The 17,789-nt window shown below is 48.2% G+C and overlaps 1 protein-coding gene across 1 annotated transcript; it reads left to right on the forward strand.

The window, feature by feature from the left end:
• The first annotated feature begins 613 nt into the window (after nt 1-613).
• Nucleotides 614-16,984, forward strand: hdlbpb (high density lipoprotein binding protein b). Its single transcript, XM_029760195.1, has 28 exons — nt 614-738; nt 1,954-2,033; nt 2,532-2,625; nt 3,024-3,178; nt 3,276-3,494; nt 3,711-3,917; nt 4,384-4,599; nt 5,349-5,555; nt 7,793-7,900; nt 8,320-8,424; nt 8,638-8,716; nt 8,848-8,987; nt 9,111-9,215; nt 9,318-9,431; nt 9,519-9,605; nt 9,744-9,875; nt 10,205-10,423; nt 10,629-10,850; nt 11,149-11,367; nt 12,182-12,332; nt 12,885-13,009; nt 13,211-13,315; nt 13,661-13,795; nt 13,868-14,011; nt 15,843-16,022; nt 16,253-16,369; nt 16,592-16,738; nt 16,878-16,984. The coding sequence occupies exons 3-28, from the start codon at nt 2,550-2,552 to the stop codon at nt 16,968-16,970; spliced, it is 3,807 nt and encodes a 1,268-aa protein (XP_029616055.1). The 5' UTR covers nt 614-738; nt 1,954-2,033; nt 2,532-2,549; the 3' UTR covers nt 16,971-16,984.
• The last annotated feature ends 805 nt before the right edge of the window (nt 16,985-17,789 follow it).

Raw genomic sequence — 17,789 nt, forward strand, 5'->3', positions numbered from 1 at the left:
AGGAGGTGTGGTATATGGCCAATATTCCACGGCTAAGGGCTGTTCTTATGCACGATGCAATACAGAGCGCCTGGATACAGACCTTAGCCGTGGTAAATTGGCCATATACAACAAACCTCTGAGGTGCCTTATTGCTGTTATGAACTGGTTACCAACGCAATTAGAGCAGTAAAAATAAAAGTTTTGTCATATACGGTCTTGGTACACGGTCTAATATACCACGGCTGTCAGCCAATCAGCATTCAGGGCTCGAACCACCCAGTTTATAATGTTAGGATATGGTTTAGGGCAAGGGTAAGGGTAAGGTTAGGGTTAGGGTAAGGTTAGGGTAAGGTTAGGGTAAGGGTAAGGTTAGGGTAAGGTTAGGGTTAGGGTAAGGTTAGGGTTAGGTTAGGGTTTAGGGTAAGGTTAGGGTAAGGTTAGGGTTAGGGTAAGGGTAAGGTTAGGGTAAGGGTTAGGGTAAGGGTAAGGTTAGGGTTAGGGTTAGGGTAAGGTTAGGGTTAGGGTTAGGGTAAGGTTAGGGTTAGGGTAAGGGTTAGGGTAAGGGTAAGGTTAGGGTAAGGGTAAGGTTAGGGTTAGGGTAAGGACGTCCCAATGATTCCATATAGCACTAACCGTACGTGGAAACCCTCCGCCGCTAGGGAAACGCTTTCAGACCAATCAGTGGTTGAATGTGTGAGGGAGCGTGTGTTTACATCACCCGTCAAATTGAAGAGCATTTAAATTTCGTCTTACAAGGTACGATTACTTACACGTTAAAAAATGTGAGTTGTTATACAATATATCATTTCAATGTAAGATATTGCAAGTATTGTGGAGAACATGATCACAACAACGTACAGTAGCTATAAAATGTGTAGCAACACCAGCTAAAGTAACAGTACAGCTAGCGATGCAAAATACTGTTACCGTTATCTGTCTGGCTAGCTAGCTAGCTAATGTTAGCTAGCTAATCTATATACATTGTAGCAGGCTTGTTAGCCGATTATCAGTCAACGTTAGTCAGTCAGCCTGACTGTTAGTTCGCTGAATGCCTAACGTTAGTTACAGTAGCTAGCTTATGTTCATTATGTAGCTAGTAAGCTAACATACTGTAGCAAGCTACCTAGCACAAAATTGGCTAGCTATCATGGATGAAACAATAAATGCTTAGTTATGCGCATTATTCAGTACTGTACTAGTTCACTACCCTCTGTGTGTGTGTGTGTGTGTGTGTGTGTGTGTGTGTGTGTGTGTTACACGTAGTGAACAATGTGTTTTGTGTTGTTGGTTGGGTTTATCATGACCCCAATCCTGTTTGTTAACTCTGTTTGCCTGTCAACAATTCTGTTGATCAGATTTAAGTTTAAAGCTCAGAGCTGTGTGTGTGTGTGTGTGTGTGTGTGTGTGTGTGTGTGTGTGTGTGTACACACTGTGAGTCTCATCCCAGCGGAAGGTAGTTGGTGCTCCTTTCTGCTCCCAGGCAGAGGGGCCAATTAGGCTGTCAGGTCTTCAGGGCACACACACACACACACACACACACACACACACACACACACACACACACACACACACACACACACACACAGGTGTCCAGGGAAGGAACCAGAACAGGGGGAGAAGAGAGCGGGAGTCTATCCATAGTACCATATATTTACTGCTGCTCCTGCCGGCCCCTGGACATGAACCACCACAGCAGGGGCCTGGTTCCTACTCTTGAGGGCTAACAAAGTCACTGGGGTTGGGGGTTGAGGGAGCTTGTTATTTTGGTGTGTATGTCTGAGAGAGAGTGAGAGGGAGAGAAAGACGGGGGATGGGGAAGGGAGTAAGCCAGAGAGGAAGATGAAAGGTGTATTTGATAAGTCTTTTCTTGTCAGTGTTTTCCCCTCTGTGTTTGTTAGTATTGTTTTGACCAGCCCCCACACTGTGCTTTTCATTGTTCTATCGTCTGTATGTCTCTGTCTTTCCCTCCAGGACCAAACCCACAGACTCCCACTGAAGCGATTACGGTAGCCACCAACAGGACGGACTCTCTGGTAACTGACCTTTTGCAGGTGAGTGCGGGTCTCTCTGGCCAAGAAAGGTGGATAGCTATTGGCACAAAGTTTAAACGCATGTCTTCCATTATACGTTATCTCTGTTTTTCCTTCACGAGATCGAAACCGTACTCTGTTGTAACTCAAGGTTTAGCCTATAGATGTGTTTTAGTCGATGTATTTTCCATCAAGGTGTGTGTGGTTTTAATTGGTGCTGAATCTCAGGTGCTAAACCACTACCCTAGTGGGAGTCGCTCTCTCTTCTGGGACTAGAAACCCACTGAGGATATAATACTGGAGAAGGAGCAGTAGGCCTAAATTATAAAGAGAATGCAGTATATGAGGAGAGGGGTGGTCTAGAGAGAACTCTTATCAGGCTATTAATGATCAAATAATTGTCTCCAGTCAGTATTTATGGTGGGCTGTCACACTTGAGGAAGCAGTTTGGGACCACAAACGTATGGCTCAGCGTTTAATACAATCCTCTTTCTGTGTCTTCTTCACCTTCTCTTCCAGTGGAATAACTCTTGAACCATGAGCTCTGTGGCTGTGTTGACCCCGGAGAGCTTTGCCGAGCACCGCAGCGGGATCAAAGACCAGGAGATGACAGGTATTATACTGGTCTGGGACCAGTGGATAGACTCCTATTTACTCACCCTTATTGGAGTTGCCTACAACCGAATGCATCCGGTTTTCAGGGATACATCATTCTTCAACCAAGCTTCCTTTTCCGCTGAAAACAGAATGTGGGAACTCAAGCGTTTTGTTTATGCCTTCTACGTTAGGATACCTTAGGGGACTGATGTATTTGAATGTAACCTCTGGACAAGAAAACGCATTTAGGCTATAGCTAAGTCTGTATGGATTTTGGATTGTGTTTTGAGTGTCGGTTTGGCTTTTTCTGCCTTTGAGGTTGCGTTAATCTCTCTTTCTGCCTTTGTTTCTACCCCTCTATTTCCATGTCTCTCTCTCTTTCCATCCGTCTATCCATCCCTCCCCTCCTTCAAGGCGGTGTACCCGAGGATGAGGCCTACATCCCAACCTATCTAGAGGCCTTCCCCCCGCTCCCGGAGAATAAGGGAGCTCCGGGGGACAAGTCTGGAGAGCCTGCCGGGGCGTGGGGCTCCAAGATCAGACCCATCAAAGCCTCTGTCATCACCCAGGTAACGGGCGCATATGTCGAAGCACACGTACATCACAGTCTGTTGTGGCCTCAGCATCACACCACCTTCTCCCCCCTCCTCCTCCTCCTTCTCCCAGGTGTTCAACGTGCCCCTGGAGGAGCGGCGCTACAAGGACAACAGCCAGTTTGGTGACGGGGGCGAGGAGGCCAAGGTGTGCCTGGACATCATGCAGCGGACAGGGGCTCACATCGAGCTGTCGCTGGCCAAGGACCAGGGCCTCTCCATCATGGTCACTGGGAAACTGGACTCTGTCATGAAGGCCCGTAAGGAGATCGTGTCTCGGCTGCAGACACAGGTTCAGATTTTAGTTTTTCAATTTTAGTTTTTAAACCCAATCTCCATTCCCAGGTGCATAACGTTATAAAGACTCTCCATGTTCAGCTTAGGGTTGGACGATATATCAAATGTCATACCGATCATATTTATTGTTATTGCGATATACATTTGTGTTTCTCTCTCCCTCCCTCCCTCCCTCCCTCCCTCCACCCATCCTCCCCTCCCTTGTTCCCAGGCTTCGGCCACGGTGGCCATCCCCAAGGAGCACCACCGGTTTGTGATCGGTAAGAACGGTGAGAAACTCCAGGAGCTGGAGCTGAAAACGGCCACGAAGATCGCCATCCCCCGACCTGACGACCCCAGCCTCAACATCAGAATCACAGGCACCAAGGAGGGCATCGAGAAGGCTCGTCACGAGATACTGCTGATATCAGCCGAACAGGTCAGAGGGGACCAGGGGTCAAAGGGAAAAATTATGATGATGACAGAGACGCTTCAGCTTTGAGCAATATGTTAATTCTTTTTTTACATACTAATTATTAGGGCCGGGACGATGCCAGTCTCGCAATACTTGTTAGTATCGTGGAAAGGAAACAGAACACGAAGCGGCTTTAACTTTTTTATGAAACCAGCCCTAATGTTGGAAACAAACATCATTATGTTGTCATCCAGAGTCACGTTTATTTACATATTAGCACCCAATATTTTACATGCAGCCGGTTTTGAAAGGACAAAAAGACAATGGTCCGCGTCGTGTTTTCATTTTTTGCCATGGAATAAAATTGCATTGCTGGTATGGTCACAACCCTGCTAATGATATGGCATGAAACCTGCTTAGGTTTGGTGTAGATGTGTGTGTCATACATTACTTGATCGTTTTATATTTTTCTCCATCTCCTCTCCTCCAGGACAAGCGAGCAGTGGAGCGTCTCTCCCTGGAGAAGGTGTTCCACCCGTTCATCGCTGGGGCCTACAACCGTCTGGTCCAGGAACTGTGCCAAGAGACGGGGGCCCGCGTCAGCATCCCCCCGCCCAGCCTGCACAAGGACGAGATCGTCATCACCGGGGAGAAGGAGGCTGTCGCCCTCGCCATCAGCCGCATACGGGCCATCTACGACGAGAAGGTGTGTGTGAGAGCGAGAGCTGACCCGAACCCGACATCTTCACATAATATCCGAGCAAATGTATCGCTGAATGACATTGACTTACCTTTTGTCAGTGTTTGATGTCAAGGTTGGGTTTGAGAGGGAGCGGGTTGCTTAGGAACCACAATACAATAAATTACACGGGCATGCTAGCTAAACACTGTAGGAACCTACAAAACAGCAGTCAATCACAGAACATCAACACTAATGGATTTTTCCCCCTCTGTGTGTGCCTGTGTCTGCACAGCCTGGGGGCGTTGTGGTTGATGCTGGTCTGTATGGATTTGTGCGTCTTAGACACGATTTCACAGAAACAGACGGTGTTAGACAATAGAGGTTCATGGTGAGGGGAAAGTGAGTGTGTAAAGGATGGATGGAGGACCGTGCGGAGAACCATAGAGAGGACGAAGAGAAGGAGACATTGTGCTACTGTGGAGCTGTGGTGGGTTGGTGATACAGAGCAGGCAGAGATAATGGGTATGGATTCTAGTGGAAGGGAAAGACAATAGGATGCTAATGGTACGCTACTGCATAATACTGTACTGTATCTGAGACTCTCTCTCTACTCTACTCTCTCTCTCCACTCTACACTCTCTCTCTCTCATGCACACTTCGTCTCTCCTTTTTTGTCTGCCACTCTCAATCTCTTTCCTTTCCCCTCTGTCACCCCTCCCCTTTCCTCTCCCTTCCTCTTCCTCCCCCTTCCTCACCTTCCCTACGTCCTCCAGAAGAGAAAGACCACCACCATCTCAGTGGAGGTGAAGAAGTCGCAGCACAAGTACATTGTGGGGCCTAAAGGCAACAGCCTTCATGAGATCATGGAGACCACAGGGGTGTCTGTGGAGATGCCCCCGCTGGACTCCTGCTCGGAGACCATCATCCTGAGGGGCGAGCCGGACAAGTTGGGCCCTGCACTCACACAGGTCTACGCCAAGGTGATTGGAGGAGGAGGAGGAGGAAGTGGGAGAGGAGAGGAGCGATTGTCTTGTTTGTTGATTTGTTGTCTGCTTTTAATCAACAAGTCAAGTAGTTTATTAATCATGTTGTGTGTGTGTGTGTGTGTGAGAGAGAGAGAGAGAGCTATACAGCGTGTGTGTCTGATCTAGAGGTCGACCGATTATGATTTTTCAACGCCGATACCGATTATTGGAGGACCCCCCCCCCCCCAAAAAAGCCGCTACCGATTAATCAGCCGATTTAAAAACATTTTTTTATTTATTTATTTGTAATAATGACAATTACAACAATACTGAATAAACACTTATTTTAACTTAATATAATACATCAATAAAATCTATTTAGCCTCAAATAAATAATGAAACATGTTCAATTTGGTTTAAATAATGCAAAAACAAAGTGTTGGAGAAGAAAGTAAAAGTGCATTATGTGCCATGTAAGAAAGCTAACGTTTAAGATCCTTGCTCAGAACATGAGAACATATGAAAGCTGGTGGTTCCTTTTAACATGAGTCTTCAATATTCCCAGGTAAGAAGTTTTAGGTTGTAGTTATAGGAATTATAGGACTATTTCTCTATACGATTTGTATTTCATATACCTTTGACTATTGGATGTTCTTATAGGCACTTTAGTATTGCCAGTGTAACAGTATAGCTTCCGTCCCTCTCCTCGCTCCTACCTGGGCTCAAACCAGGAACACATCGACAACAGCCACCCTCGAAGCAGCGTTACCCATGCAGAGCAAGGGGAACAACTACTCCAAGTCTCAGAGCGAGTGACGTTTGAAACGCTATTAGCGCGCACCCGGCTAACTAGCTAGCCATTTCACATGGGTTACACCAGCCTAATCTTGGGAGTTGATAGGCTTGAAGTCATAAACAGCGCAATGCATTGCGAAGGGCTTCTGGCAAAACGCACGAAAGTGCTATTTTGAATGAACGCTTACGAGCCTGCTGGTGCCTACCACCGCTCAGTCAGACTGCTCTATCAAATCATAGACTTAATTATAACATAATAACACACAGAAACACGAGCCTTAGGTCATTAATATGGTCGAATCCGGAAACTATCACGTTTATTCTTTCAGTGAAATACGGAACCGTTCCGTATTTTACCTAAATGTTCCTGTTACATTGCACAACCTTCAATGTTATGTCATAATTACGTAAAATTCTGGCAAATTAGTTGACAACGAGCCAGGCGGCCCAAACTGTTGCATATACCCTGACTCTGCGTGCAATGAATGGAAGAGAAGTGACAATTTCACCTGGTTAATATTGCCTGCTAACCTGGATTTCTTTTAGCTAAATATGCAGGTTTAAAAATATATACTTCTGTGTATTGATTTTAAGAGAGGCATTGATGTTTATGGTTAGGTACAGTCGTGCAATGATTGTGCTTTTTTTGCAAATGCGCTTTTGTTAAATCATCCCCCGTTTGGCGAAGTCGGCTGTCTTTGTTAGGAAGAAATAGTCTTCACAGTTCGCAACGAGCCAGGCGGCCCAAACTGCTGCATATACCCTGACTCTGTTGCAGAGGTGACACATTTTCCCTAGCTAAAAGAAATTCATGTTAGCAGGCAATATTAACTAAAGATGCAGGTTTAAAAATATATACTTGTGTATTGATTTTAAGAAAGACATTGATGTTTATGGTTAGGTACAAGTTGGAGCAACGACAGACCTTTTTCGCAAATGCGCACCACATCGATTATATGCAACGCAGGACAGGCTAGATAAACTAGTAATATCATCAACCATGTGTAGTTAACTAGTGATTATGATTGATTGATTGATTGTTTTTATAAGATAAGTTTAATGCTAGCTAGCAACTTACCTTGCCTTCTTACTGCATTCACGTAACAGGCAGGCTCCTCATGGAGTGCAATGTAAAGCAGGTTGTTAGAGCGTTGGACTAGTTAACCGTAAGGTTGCATCCCCAAGCTGACAAGGTAAAAATCTGTCATTCTGCCCCTGAACAAGGGAGTTAACCCACCGTTCCTAGGCCGTCATTGAAAATAAGAATGTGTTCTTAACTGACTTGCCTAGGTAAAAAATATTTATATAATTTTTTTTTTTTTTTAATCGTCAAATCGGTGGCCAAAAATACAGATTACCGATTGTTATGTGAAAACTTGAAATCGGCCCTAATTAATCGGCCATTCCGATTAATCGGTCGAGCTCTAGTCTGATCCTGATTGCCTCTCTGTCCGCAGGCCAAGAGTGTGATGGTGGTGGAGGTGACAGCCCCAGCCTGGCTCCATCGCTTCATCATCGGAAAGAAGGGACAGAACATCGGACGCATCACACAGCAGCTACCCAAGGTGTGTGAGAGTGAGAGGTCGACATGAGAGAGTGAGAGACGGGATGGAGAGAGAGGTGGGATGGGGGAGAGAGGCGGGATAGGGGAGAGAGAGAGAATTGGAGAGGCAGGATAGGGGGAGAGATGGAGCGAGGGATATGGCAAAGTATATGGTTGCAGGCATAAACATGACTTTATATGTTTAGGTGGTTTACAGGAAGTGATTGGCTCAGACACATGTCTGTCAGTAGCGCCAACCAATCCCTGTATAGTGCACTACTTATGGATTACTCCTAAAAAGCACTCCAGGGATTCAAGCTCTTTACCTCCCTAGCTACGTTGAGACACACTTAGCTCACTGAGCTGACATGTGGAGGGAGCCAGAACCAGATGACCCCTTTAAGTCGCTTGACCACTGACCTTTAACCCCTGTGTGTTTAGGTTCACATTGAGTTCACTGACGGCGAGGAGCGGATATGCCTGGAGGGCCCCACGGAGGAGGTGGAGCAGGCCCAGGTTCAAATACAAGACATCATCAGAGACCTGGTGAGTTCGGGCCCCACCGCGGAGCTGCGTGACGGCACCTAGTTCCCACCGCAGAGCTGCATGTCGATGTCTCACTCTCACACACACACAACTGATCAATATCAATGTATCGCTCGATACGCACCAACGTACAGAAACTCCCTAGATATGAGGACATCTTGCAAGGAACAGGCCGTCTACTCTAACATGTAAACCCTGTTTCCTCGTGTTAAGCTGGTGAGGATGGACTACGCTGACGTCAACATAGACCAGCGCTTTCACAGACACCTCATCGGCAAGAACGGAGCCAACAGTGAGTATACACACACACACACACACACACACACACACACACACACACACACACACACACACACACACACACACACACACACACACTCTTTGTAATATATAGCCATGTAAATCCCATGCTGTGTGTTTCAGTTAACCGGATTAAAGAGCAGTACAAGGTGTCGGTGTGGATCCCCCAGGAGCCGGATCGAAGCGGCCTGGTCCGGATCGAGGGTGACCCCAAGGGGGTGCAGCTGGCACGCAGGGAGCTGATGGAGATGGCACAGAGGATGGTGAGGACGGAGGGGGGGTAGTAGGGGGGTGCCAACCTCTCCCATTCATTTGGGATAATGACCCGGCAACTTGGACGGAGTCCATATTCAATGGTGACAACTGTTCTTTTCCCCCCTGGGCAGGAGAACGAGCGTACCAAAGACTTGATTGTGGAGCAGAAGTTCCACCGCGCCATCATCGGCCAGAAAGGGGAGAAGATCAAAGAGGTCCGGGATAAGTTCCCAGAGGTAACGAGGTTCAACTTTTTTTTTTTGTCCCTTTAATGATTTCAGGAGTATAACTTCCCATTCTAGTGTGAAATCGGACTTATTTTGGACGCTCTCTTTCAGGTCATGATCAATTTCCCCGACCCGGCTCAGAAGAGTGACATTGTGCAGCTGAGAGGGCCCAAGAACGAGGTGGAGAAGTGTGCCAAGTTTCTGGCAAAACTCATCGCAGACCTGGTACGACCTCACTGATTCATGCATTACTTCCTGTTTACAATGGACCACTTCCTGGTTACTCACCGCTCCTTTTTGTTTTTCTCTCAGATGGAGAACAGCTTCTCCCTCTCCATCCCCATCTTCAAACAGTTCCACAAAAACATAATCGGCAAAGGAGGCGCCAACATCAAAAAGGTGAGCGATGAAACGTGTGAAGAGTTTCACAAAATATTGGTCTAACTTTTTAAAGTGTCCACACATACATTTTAAATGTAGGTTATTGATTACAAGTATGCCATTCTTATGACGTGTGTATGTGCGTGTGTCCCACAGATCCGTGAGGAGACCACCACTAAGATTGACCTGCCCACAGAGAACAGTAACAGTGAGATGATAGTGATCACTGGGAGGAAGAACCACTGTGAAGCAGCCAGAGACAGGATCCTAGCCATCCAGAGAGAACTGGTGAGAGAACACTGTGTGTGCATGTCTCTCTTTCTCTCTATGTCTCTCTCTCTCTCTCTGTCTCTCTCTCTCTGTCTCTCTCTGTCTGTCTATCTCTCTCTCTATCTCTCTCTCTCTCTCTCTCTCTCTGTCTCTCTGTCTCTCTCTCTGTCTTTCTGTCTCTCTCTCAAGTCTCTCTCTCTCAAGTGTCTCTCTCTCTCTCTGTCTCTCTTTGTCTCTCTCTCAAGTCTCTCTCTCTCTCTCTCTCAAGTGTCTCTCTCTCTCTCTCTCTGTCTTGATGATTCAACCATTCCCCCTCCCTCCCTTCCTTTCTCTCTCTCTCTCTCCAGGCCAACATCAAGGAGTCAGAGGTGACCATCCCGGCCAAGCTCCACAACTCTCTGATAGGCTCTAAGGGCTGCCTGGTGCGCGCCGTCATGGAGGACTGTGGCGGGGTGCACATCCACTTCCCCTCCGAGGGCTCCGGGTCAGACAGGGTGACCATCAGAGGGCCGGCCGGGGAGGTGGAGAGGGCCAAGAGACAGCTACTACAACTGGCTGAAGAGAAGGTGAGGCAGGAGGAGGTAGAGGAGAAATGGCAGGGAGGTCTGTCCCCCCCCTGCCTTAATGAATTAGGCAGAATGTGGAAGAATTGGTTTCACATTTTTGGGTTTGATTGAATAGCACCAGTCTCTTACACCTCTCCTTTTTTCCTTTCCTCTCTTTCTCTCCTCTTTCTCTCCTCTTTCTCTCCTCTTTCTCCTCGTTTTACAGCAAGTGAACAACTTCACGGCGGAGCTGCAGGCCAAGCCGGAGTACCACAAGTTCCTGATTGGAAAGGGCGGGGTCAACATCCGTCGTGTGCGGGACAGGACGGGCGCTCGCATCATCTTCCCGTCTCCCGACGAGCCGGAGCAGGAGCTCATCACCATCGTAGGCAGGGAGGAGGCTGTCAGACTGGCCCAGAAAGAACTGGAGACGCTCGTCAAAAACCTGGTACTAGTCCGGATGATTTCTGTTGGAAGAGATTCATGCTCAGTAGGTAGAAAGAGAAGCAAAAGCTTTAAACAGAGGATCTAGTCTAGTAACTTAACATGTTCAAGATTTGAAACTGGATATTAACAGCATAGAGAAAAGCAAATATTTTTCAGTTCTTTTGTTGGTCTTTAATTTACGAAGCTCAGCGGGGTCACCTTTTTTTTTCTACCCCTCTGTTTTACTGATCCCCCATCGTCCTACTCCCCCCCCCCCTCCTCTCCTCCTCCCTGTCCCTTCTCCCCCCCCTCTCTCTCAGGACGACGTGGTGGAGGACGGCATGGTTGTGGAGACGCGGCACCACCGGCACTTTGTCTGCCGGCGGGGCCAGGTGCTGAGGGAGCTGGCGGAGGAATACGGCGGCGTGGCGGTCAGCTTCCCCCGCACCGGGACTCACAGCGACCGCATCACACTGAAGGGGGCCAAGGACTGTGTGGAGGCAGCCAAACGAAGAATCCAGGAGATCATAGAGGATCTGGTAGGTTGGTGTGTGTTGGGAGTGTGTGTGGAGGTCTGGGGTTGTGTGTTCCATTCTGTCATGCACTGTCAACTGTGTGCCTTATATAGAAAACCTGTTTTTGCTTTGTCATTATGGAGTATTGTGTAGGTTGATGAGGAAAAACATGAATTTAATAAATTTTAGAGTAAGGCTGTAACATAACAAAATGGGGAAAAATTCAAGGGGCCTGAATACTTTCCGAATGCACTGTAATATTGAGTTGCACCCCCTTTTGCCCTCAAAACATCCCCAATTCATCGGGGCATGGACTCTACCAGGTGTCGAAAGCGTTCCACAGGAATGCTGGCCCATGTTGACTCCAATGCTTCCCACAGTTGTGTGAAGTTGGCTGGATGTCCTTTTGGCGGTGGACCATTCTTGATACACACGGGAAACTGTTGAGCGTGAAAAACCCAGCAGCGTTGCAGATCTTGACACAAACTGTTACGCCTGGCAAACTACCACCATACCCCGTTCAAAGGCACTTACATTTTTTTTTTGTCTTGCCCGTTCACAATCCATGTCTCAAGGCTTAACCTGTCTTCTCCCCTTCATCTACACTGATTGAAGTGGCTTTAACAAGTGACATCAATAAGGGATCACAGCTTTAACTTCAACTAAAGACACTCATTGACACATTTGAAATGATATAGCAGTCTGATGCCTGACTGCACAGTTGGTGACGTGGCACGCATCCCTTGGTTGATTTAATGCAACGCCTGCGCATCTAGTCGGGCAGGAAGTCGACCGTTGTGTAGTCTGTTTTGATGAGCGTCTCCCTCCCTCCCTCCAGGAGGCCCAGGTGAGTGTTGAGGTGGCGGTCCCCCAGCGGTTCCACAGGGCTGTGATGGGGCCTAAAGGCTGCAGGATCCAGCAGATCACCAGAGACCACGAGGTGCAGGTCAAGTTCCCAGAGAGAGACGACAACGCCAACAACACAGCAGGTCAGCCAAGGCGGTCTGATAATGAATGGAAGTACTGTGTATATGGAGACTGTTTAGTGCCAAAAATGAGGGGTTAAATACATGTAAAAAAAAGTTTCCTGATCTTTTTTGGATCTCTAAGATATAGGACAGAACCATCAGAACATACTTCCTTTAGAATTTTTTTGGGGTGTCTGTTGTTCCATGTAGTGACTCTGTTATTCAATGTGTTTGCATGGGCTAATAGCAGTAAGGTCAACAACAAAAAATGTAATCAAATACGTATCGCTTTTTCTTTTTTTGATACTTCAAGGGACCTTAAAATTCCAAATCAGATAGCTAAATGATCCTCGGTATGACCTTAAAAACGTTTAGTAGAACCCCACCCCTCTCCCCTGGCTTGGACAGGGCTTAGACTGTAATGGGTTAACTTACACCTATCCGGCACCTTCATTTCTACCTAAAAAAAAACATGACCCCTCTTTTTGTTGTTTGGTTCAAAACCCGTCATCTTGAAGTTTCACCAGAAACTCCCAAATAAGCCGTGTTCTTGTTGCCGTGGTGACGCTGCAGGTCAGGAGCCCCCTCAGGAGAACGGTGACGCCAGCCCGGAGGCGGAGTTTGTCCTTCGCAAGTGTGACGTCATCACCATCTCGGGGCGGACGGAGAAGTGTGAGCTGGCAAAGATCGCCCTACTGGTATAAACTGTTAAGACGTTAACTTTTCACACTCTGTTGGGAGAGTGTTTTGTCCTTCTTGTCTTCCTCACACTCTCTCTCTCTCTCTCTCTCTCTCTCTCTCTCTCTCTCTCTCTCTCTCTCTCTCTCTCTCTCTCTCTCTTTCTCTCTTTCTCTCTTTCTTTCTCTCTCTTTCTCCTTTTCCTTTCACCCTCCCTCCAGGCTCTGGTCCCGGTCACGGAGGATGTCGAGGTGTCCTTTGAGCTACACCGTTACATCATTGGTCAGAAGGGCATTGGCATCAGGAAGATGATGGAGGAGTATGAGGTATGGAGCTCCATCGCCCTCCTCTGGTGGACGTGTAGAACTGCAGCTCTGACGGTCAATCTTTGTACTGCACACTGCGTTTGCTCATCATAGCCCTTTTGTCACCCAAACTACTGTCGTCCCGGATATTCAGTTCTGCAAATAATGTATATTTTAGTACGTTACCTCAAGTGTTAAATTGGTCTTGATCAGATTGCTGTCAAACTGATAGTTGTTCCACTGTGCCTTCTCTAAGAGACCGTGGGAAAATCGGACTAAATTTGACTCTGTACTGTAACTCCGTGTGTGTGTGTGTGTGTGTGTGTGTGTGTGTGTGTGTCTGTGTCTGTGTCTGTGTGTGTGTAGGTGAACATCTGGGTACCCCAGCCGGAGCAGCAGTCAGATGTGATCAAGGTGACAGGTCAGGTGGCCAACGTAGAGCGGGCCAAGTCAGGCCTGCTGGAGAGAGTCAAAGAACTACAGGCTGAACAGGAAGACAGGGTAGGAACACACACTAAATAGGGAGACACACACACACACAGTACTGACTAGTTTATCTCCCTGTCCCTCCAGGCCTTGAGGAGCTTCAAGGTCTCCATCTCAGTAGATCCTAAGTTCCACCCCAAGATCATTGGCCGGAAGGGAGCGGTCATCTCTCAGATCCGCAAAGACCACGACGTCATCGTCCAGTTCCCAGATAAAGGGGACGAACAGCAGGTCAGGAGAGTGTGTGTGTGTCTTGCTCTTTTTTGTTGCTCTCTCTTCCACCACGCCCTCTCATCTTTCCATTGTCATTTTTGTGTGTTTACAGTTCTTCTCTCTCTTCTCGCCCTGCCATGTCCTCTTCTCCTCTCTGTTCTTTCTTGTGTTCTCATCCCTCCCCATCTCATCCTCTCCCCTCTTGTTTCTAAACTCCGTACCTCCCTCCTGCACCTAATTCTCCTCTCCATCTCCCGTGCTGTCTTTCTCATTTACACATTCACTCTCTTATTCTCTTTTCCCCTCCTCTCCCAGGATGTGGTGTTCTCTCTCTGTTCTCTCTCTCTCTCTCCCAGGATGTGGTGGTGTTCTCTCTCTGTTCTCTCTCTGTTCTCTCTGTTCTCTCTCTCTCCCAGGATGTGGTGTTGTTCTCTCTCTGTTCTCTCTCTGTTCTCTCTCTCTCTCCCAGGATGTGGTGTTGTTCTCTCTGTTCTCTCTCTGTTTTCTCTCTCTCCCCGGATGTGGTGTTGTTCTCTCTGTTCTCTCTCTGTTCTCTCCCAGGATGTGGTGGTGTTCTCTCTCTGTTCTCACTCTGTTCTCTCTGTTTCTCTCTCTCCCAGGAGGTGGTGTTGTTCTCTCTCTGTTCTCTCTCTGTTCTCTCTCTCTCCCAGGATGTTGTGTTGTTCTCTCTGTTCTCTCTCTGTTCTCTCTCTCTCTCCCAGGATGTGGTGTTGTTCTCTCTGTTCTCTCTCTGTTCTCTCTCTCTCCCAGGATGTGGTGTTGTTCTCTCTGTTCTCTCTCTGTTCTCTCTCTCTCCCAGGATGTGGTGTTGTTCTCTCTCTGTTCTCTCTGTTCTCTCTGTTCTCTCTGTTCTCTCTCTGTTCTGTCTCTGTTCTCTCTCTGTTCTCTCTCTGTTCTCTCTCTGTTCTCTCTCTCTCCCAGGATGTGGTATTGTTCTCTCTCTGTTCTCTCTCTGTTCTCTCTCTCTCCCAGGATGTGGTGTTGTTCTCTCTCTGTTCTCTCTCTGTTCTCTCTCTCTCCCAGGATGTGGTGTTGTTCTCTCTCTGTTCTCTCTCTCCCAGCATGTGGTGGTGTTCTCTCTCTGTTCTCTCCCTGTTCTCTCTCTGTTCTGTCTCTGTTCTCTCTCTCTCTCTGCCAGGATGTGATAGTGTTCTCTCTCTGTTCTCTCTCTGTTCTCTCTCTCTCTCTCCCAGGATGTGGTGTTGTTCTCTCTCTGTTCTCTCTCTGTTCTCTCTCTCTCTCTCCCAGGATGTGATAGTGATCTCTCTCTGTTCTCTCTCTGTTCTCTCTCTGTTCTCTATCTCTCTGCCAGGATGTGATAGTGATCTCTCTCTGTTCTCTCTCTGTTCTCTCTCTCTCTCTGCCAGGATGTGATAGTGATCTCTCTCTGTTCTCTCTCTCTCTGCCAGGATGTGATAGTGTTCTCTCTCTGTTCTCTCTCTCTCTGCCAGGATGTGATAGTGATCTCTCTCTTTTCTCTCTCTGTTCTCTCTCTGTTCTCTCTCTCTCTCTCCCAGGATGTGATAGTGATCTCTCTCTGTTCTCTCTCTGTTCTCTCTCTCTCTCTGCCAGGATGTGATAGTGATCTCTCTCTGTTCTCTCTCTCTCTGCCAGGATGTGATAGTGTTCTCTCTCTGTTCTCTCTCTCTCTGCCAGGATGTGATAGTGATCTCTCTCTGTTCTCTCTCTGTTCTCTCTCTCTCTGCCAGGATGTGATAGTGATCTCTCTCTGTTCTCTCTCTGTTCTCTCTCTCTCTCTGCCAGGATGTGATAGTGATCTCTCTCTGTTCTCTCTCTGTTCTCTCTCTGTTCTCTCTCTCTCTGCCAGGATGTGATAGTGATCTCTGGGTATGAGCGTAACACGGAAGAGGCGCGGTCAGCCATCGAGCTGCTGGTGTCAACGCTGCAGGAGATGGTCAGCCACGACGTGCACCTGGACCCCCGCACGCACGCACGCATCATCGGGGCCCGCGGCAAGGCCATCCGCAAGACCATGGAAGAGTTTAAGGTACGGGCGTGGGGTGGGGGGGGGGGGGGGGGTGGGGGCGTGATTGAACCCCAGGGTAAATGACGATGTCACAGGGACGCACGACATCGCAGCACCAGTTTGTTTTCTTTTTCTGTCGCACTTCCTCTGGGAGTCCGTTTGTTAAGCCCTTTGTTTTGAAACGTTAACAACTACAGTATGTTGTGTGTGTCTGTGTCTGTGTCTGTGTGTGTGTGTTTGTGTGTGTGTAGGTGGACATCCGGTTTCCCCAGCCGGGTTCAGAGGACCCAGGCAGGGTGACAGTGACTGGACTACCAGAGAGTGTGGACAACGCCGTCGACCACCTACTCAATCTGGAGGAGGAATATGTGAGTGATGGACGGAGACAATTATCAGCATATGCAGTAAACGTGAGAAACTGTGTCTCTGCCTATGCCGTCATGCAAAGTATTTCGATGTCTCTCTCTCTCTCTCTCTCTCTCTCTCTCTCGCTCTCTCTCTCTCTCTCTCTCTCTCTCTTTCTCTTTCTGCTACGATCTTATTTTCTCCCCTTTTTATTTTACTACTGTCTCTCCAACATTCCATGCTAGATGTTGAGTGTGACAGAGACCGAGACGATGGCTGCCTACATGAAGCCCCCGTCCCGCTATGGAGGGTGGGGGGGAGGTGGGGGGGGCGACATCAGCGTGGGGGTGGCCAAGGGCTTTGTGGTGCGAGACGCCCCCTGGAACGACAAGGTGTGTGTCTGATTCTCGTCATAATTCTCTGTGTCATCTTTATCAGTATCCTCCTCATCATAAACAGTCATTATCATGTAGGCCTATATCTTCGTCATCGTGAGGTTGTTGTGACGTTGTGTGTTGTTGTGTGTCTCAGGCTCCTGATATGAGCAATGCTGAGGACTTCCCCACCTTCGGCGCAGGCCTGGCCCCAAAACAGACCTCCGCCTGGGGCCCCAAGAAGTTTTGAGACATCTGGGAAAACAAGAGAGGAGAGGGAGAGAACAAACACTGGACAAATCGCTACTCGCCTTCGCCCCTCCGCCTCCTCCCCCCTTTTCAGTTTTTTACTCTCTCGCAGCTGTTACCCTCAACCAGCAACCCAGTAAGGCCAGAGGAAAAAGAGCACGTCCTCATCTCCCTCTCTCCATCTCTCCTCTATCCCCAGCTCTCCATCTCTCCTCTATCCCCTTCTCTCCATCTCTCCTCCATCTCCATCTCTCCTACATCCCCATCTCTCCATCTCTCCTCCATCCCCCTCTCTCCATCTCTCCTCTATCCCCCTCTCTCCATCTCTCCTCTATCCTCTTCTCTCCATCTCTCCTCTATCCCTTTCTCTCCATCTCTCCTCCATCTCCATCTCTCCTACATCCCCATCTCTCCATCTCTCCTCCATCCCCCTCTCTCCATCTCTCCTCTATCCCCCTCTCTCCATCTCTCCTCTATCCTCTTCTCTCCATCTCTCCTCTATCCTCTTCTCTCCATCTGTCCTCCATCCCCATCTCCCATCTCTATCTCTCCTCCATCCCCATCTCTCCATCTCTCCTCCATCTCCCTCTCCCCATCTCTCCTCCATCTCCATCTCTCCATCTCTCCTCTATCCCCTTCTCCCCATCTCTCCTCCATCCCCATCTCTCCTCCATCCCCCTCTCTCCATCTCTCCTCCACCCCCCTCTTCCATCCTCTCCCTCTCGCTCTTCCATCCCCCCTCTCCTCCATTGGAGGAAAGACTTTTCCTCTCTCGTTTTCTTGCTTTGTCTTGCCTCTCCACGTCACTTCAACATCGCTG

Source organism: Salmo trutta, chromosome 8 (assembly GCF_901001165.1).
Source record: "Salmo trutta chromosome 8, fSalTru1.1, whole genome shotgun sequence".
In the NCBI taxonomy this organism is placed as follows: domain Eukaryota; kingdom Metazoa; phylum Chordata; class Actinopteri; order Salmoniformes; family Salmonidae; genus Salmo; species Salmo trutta.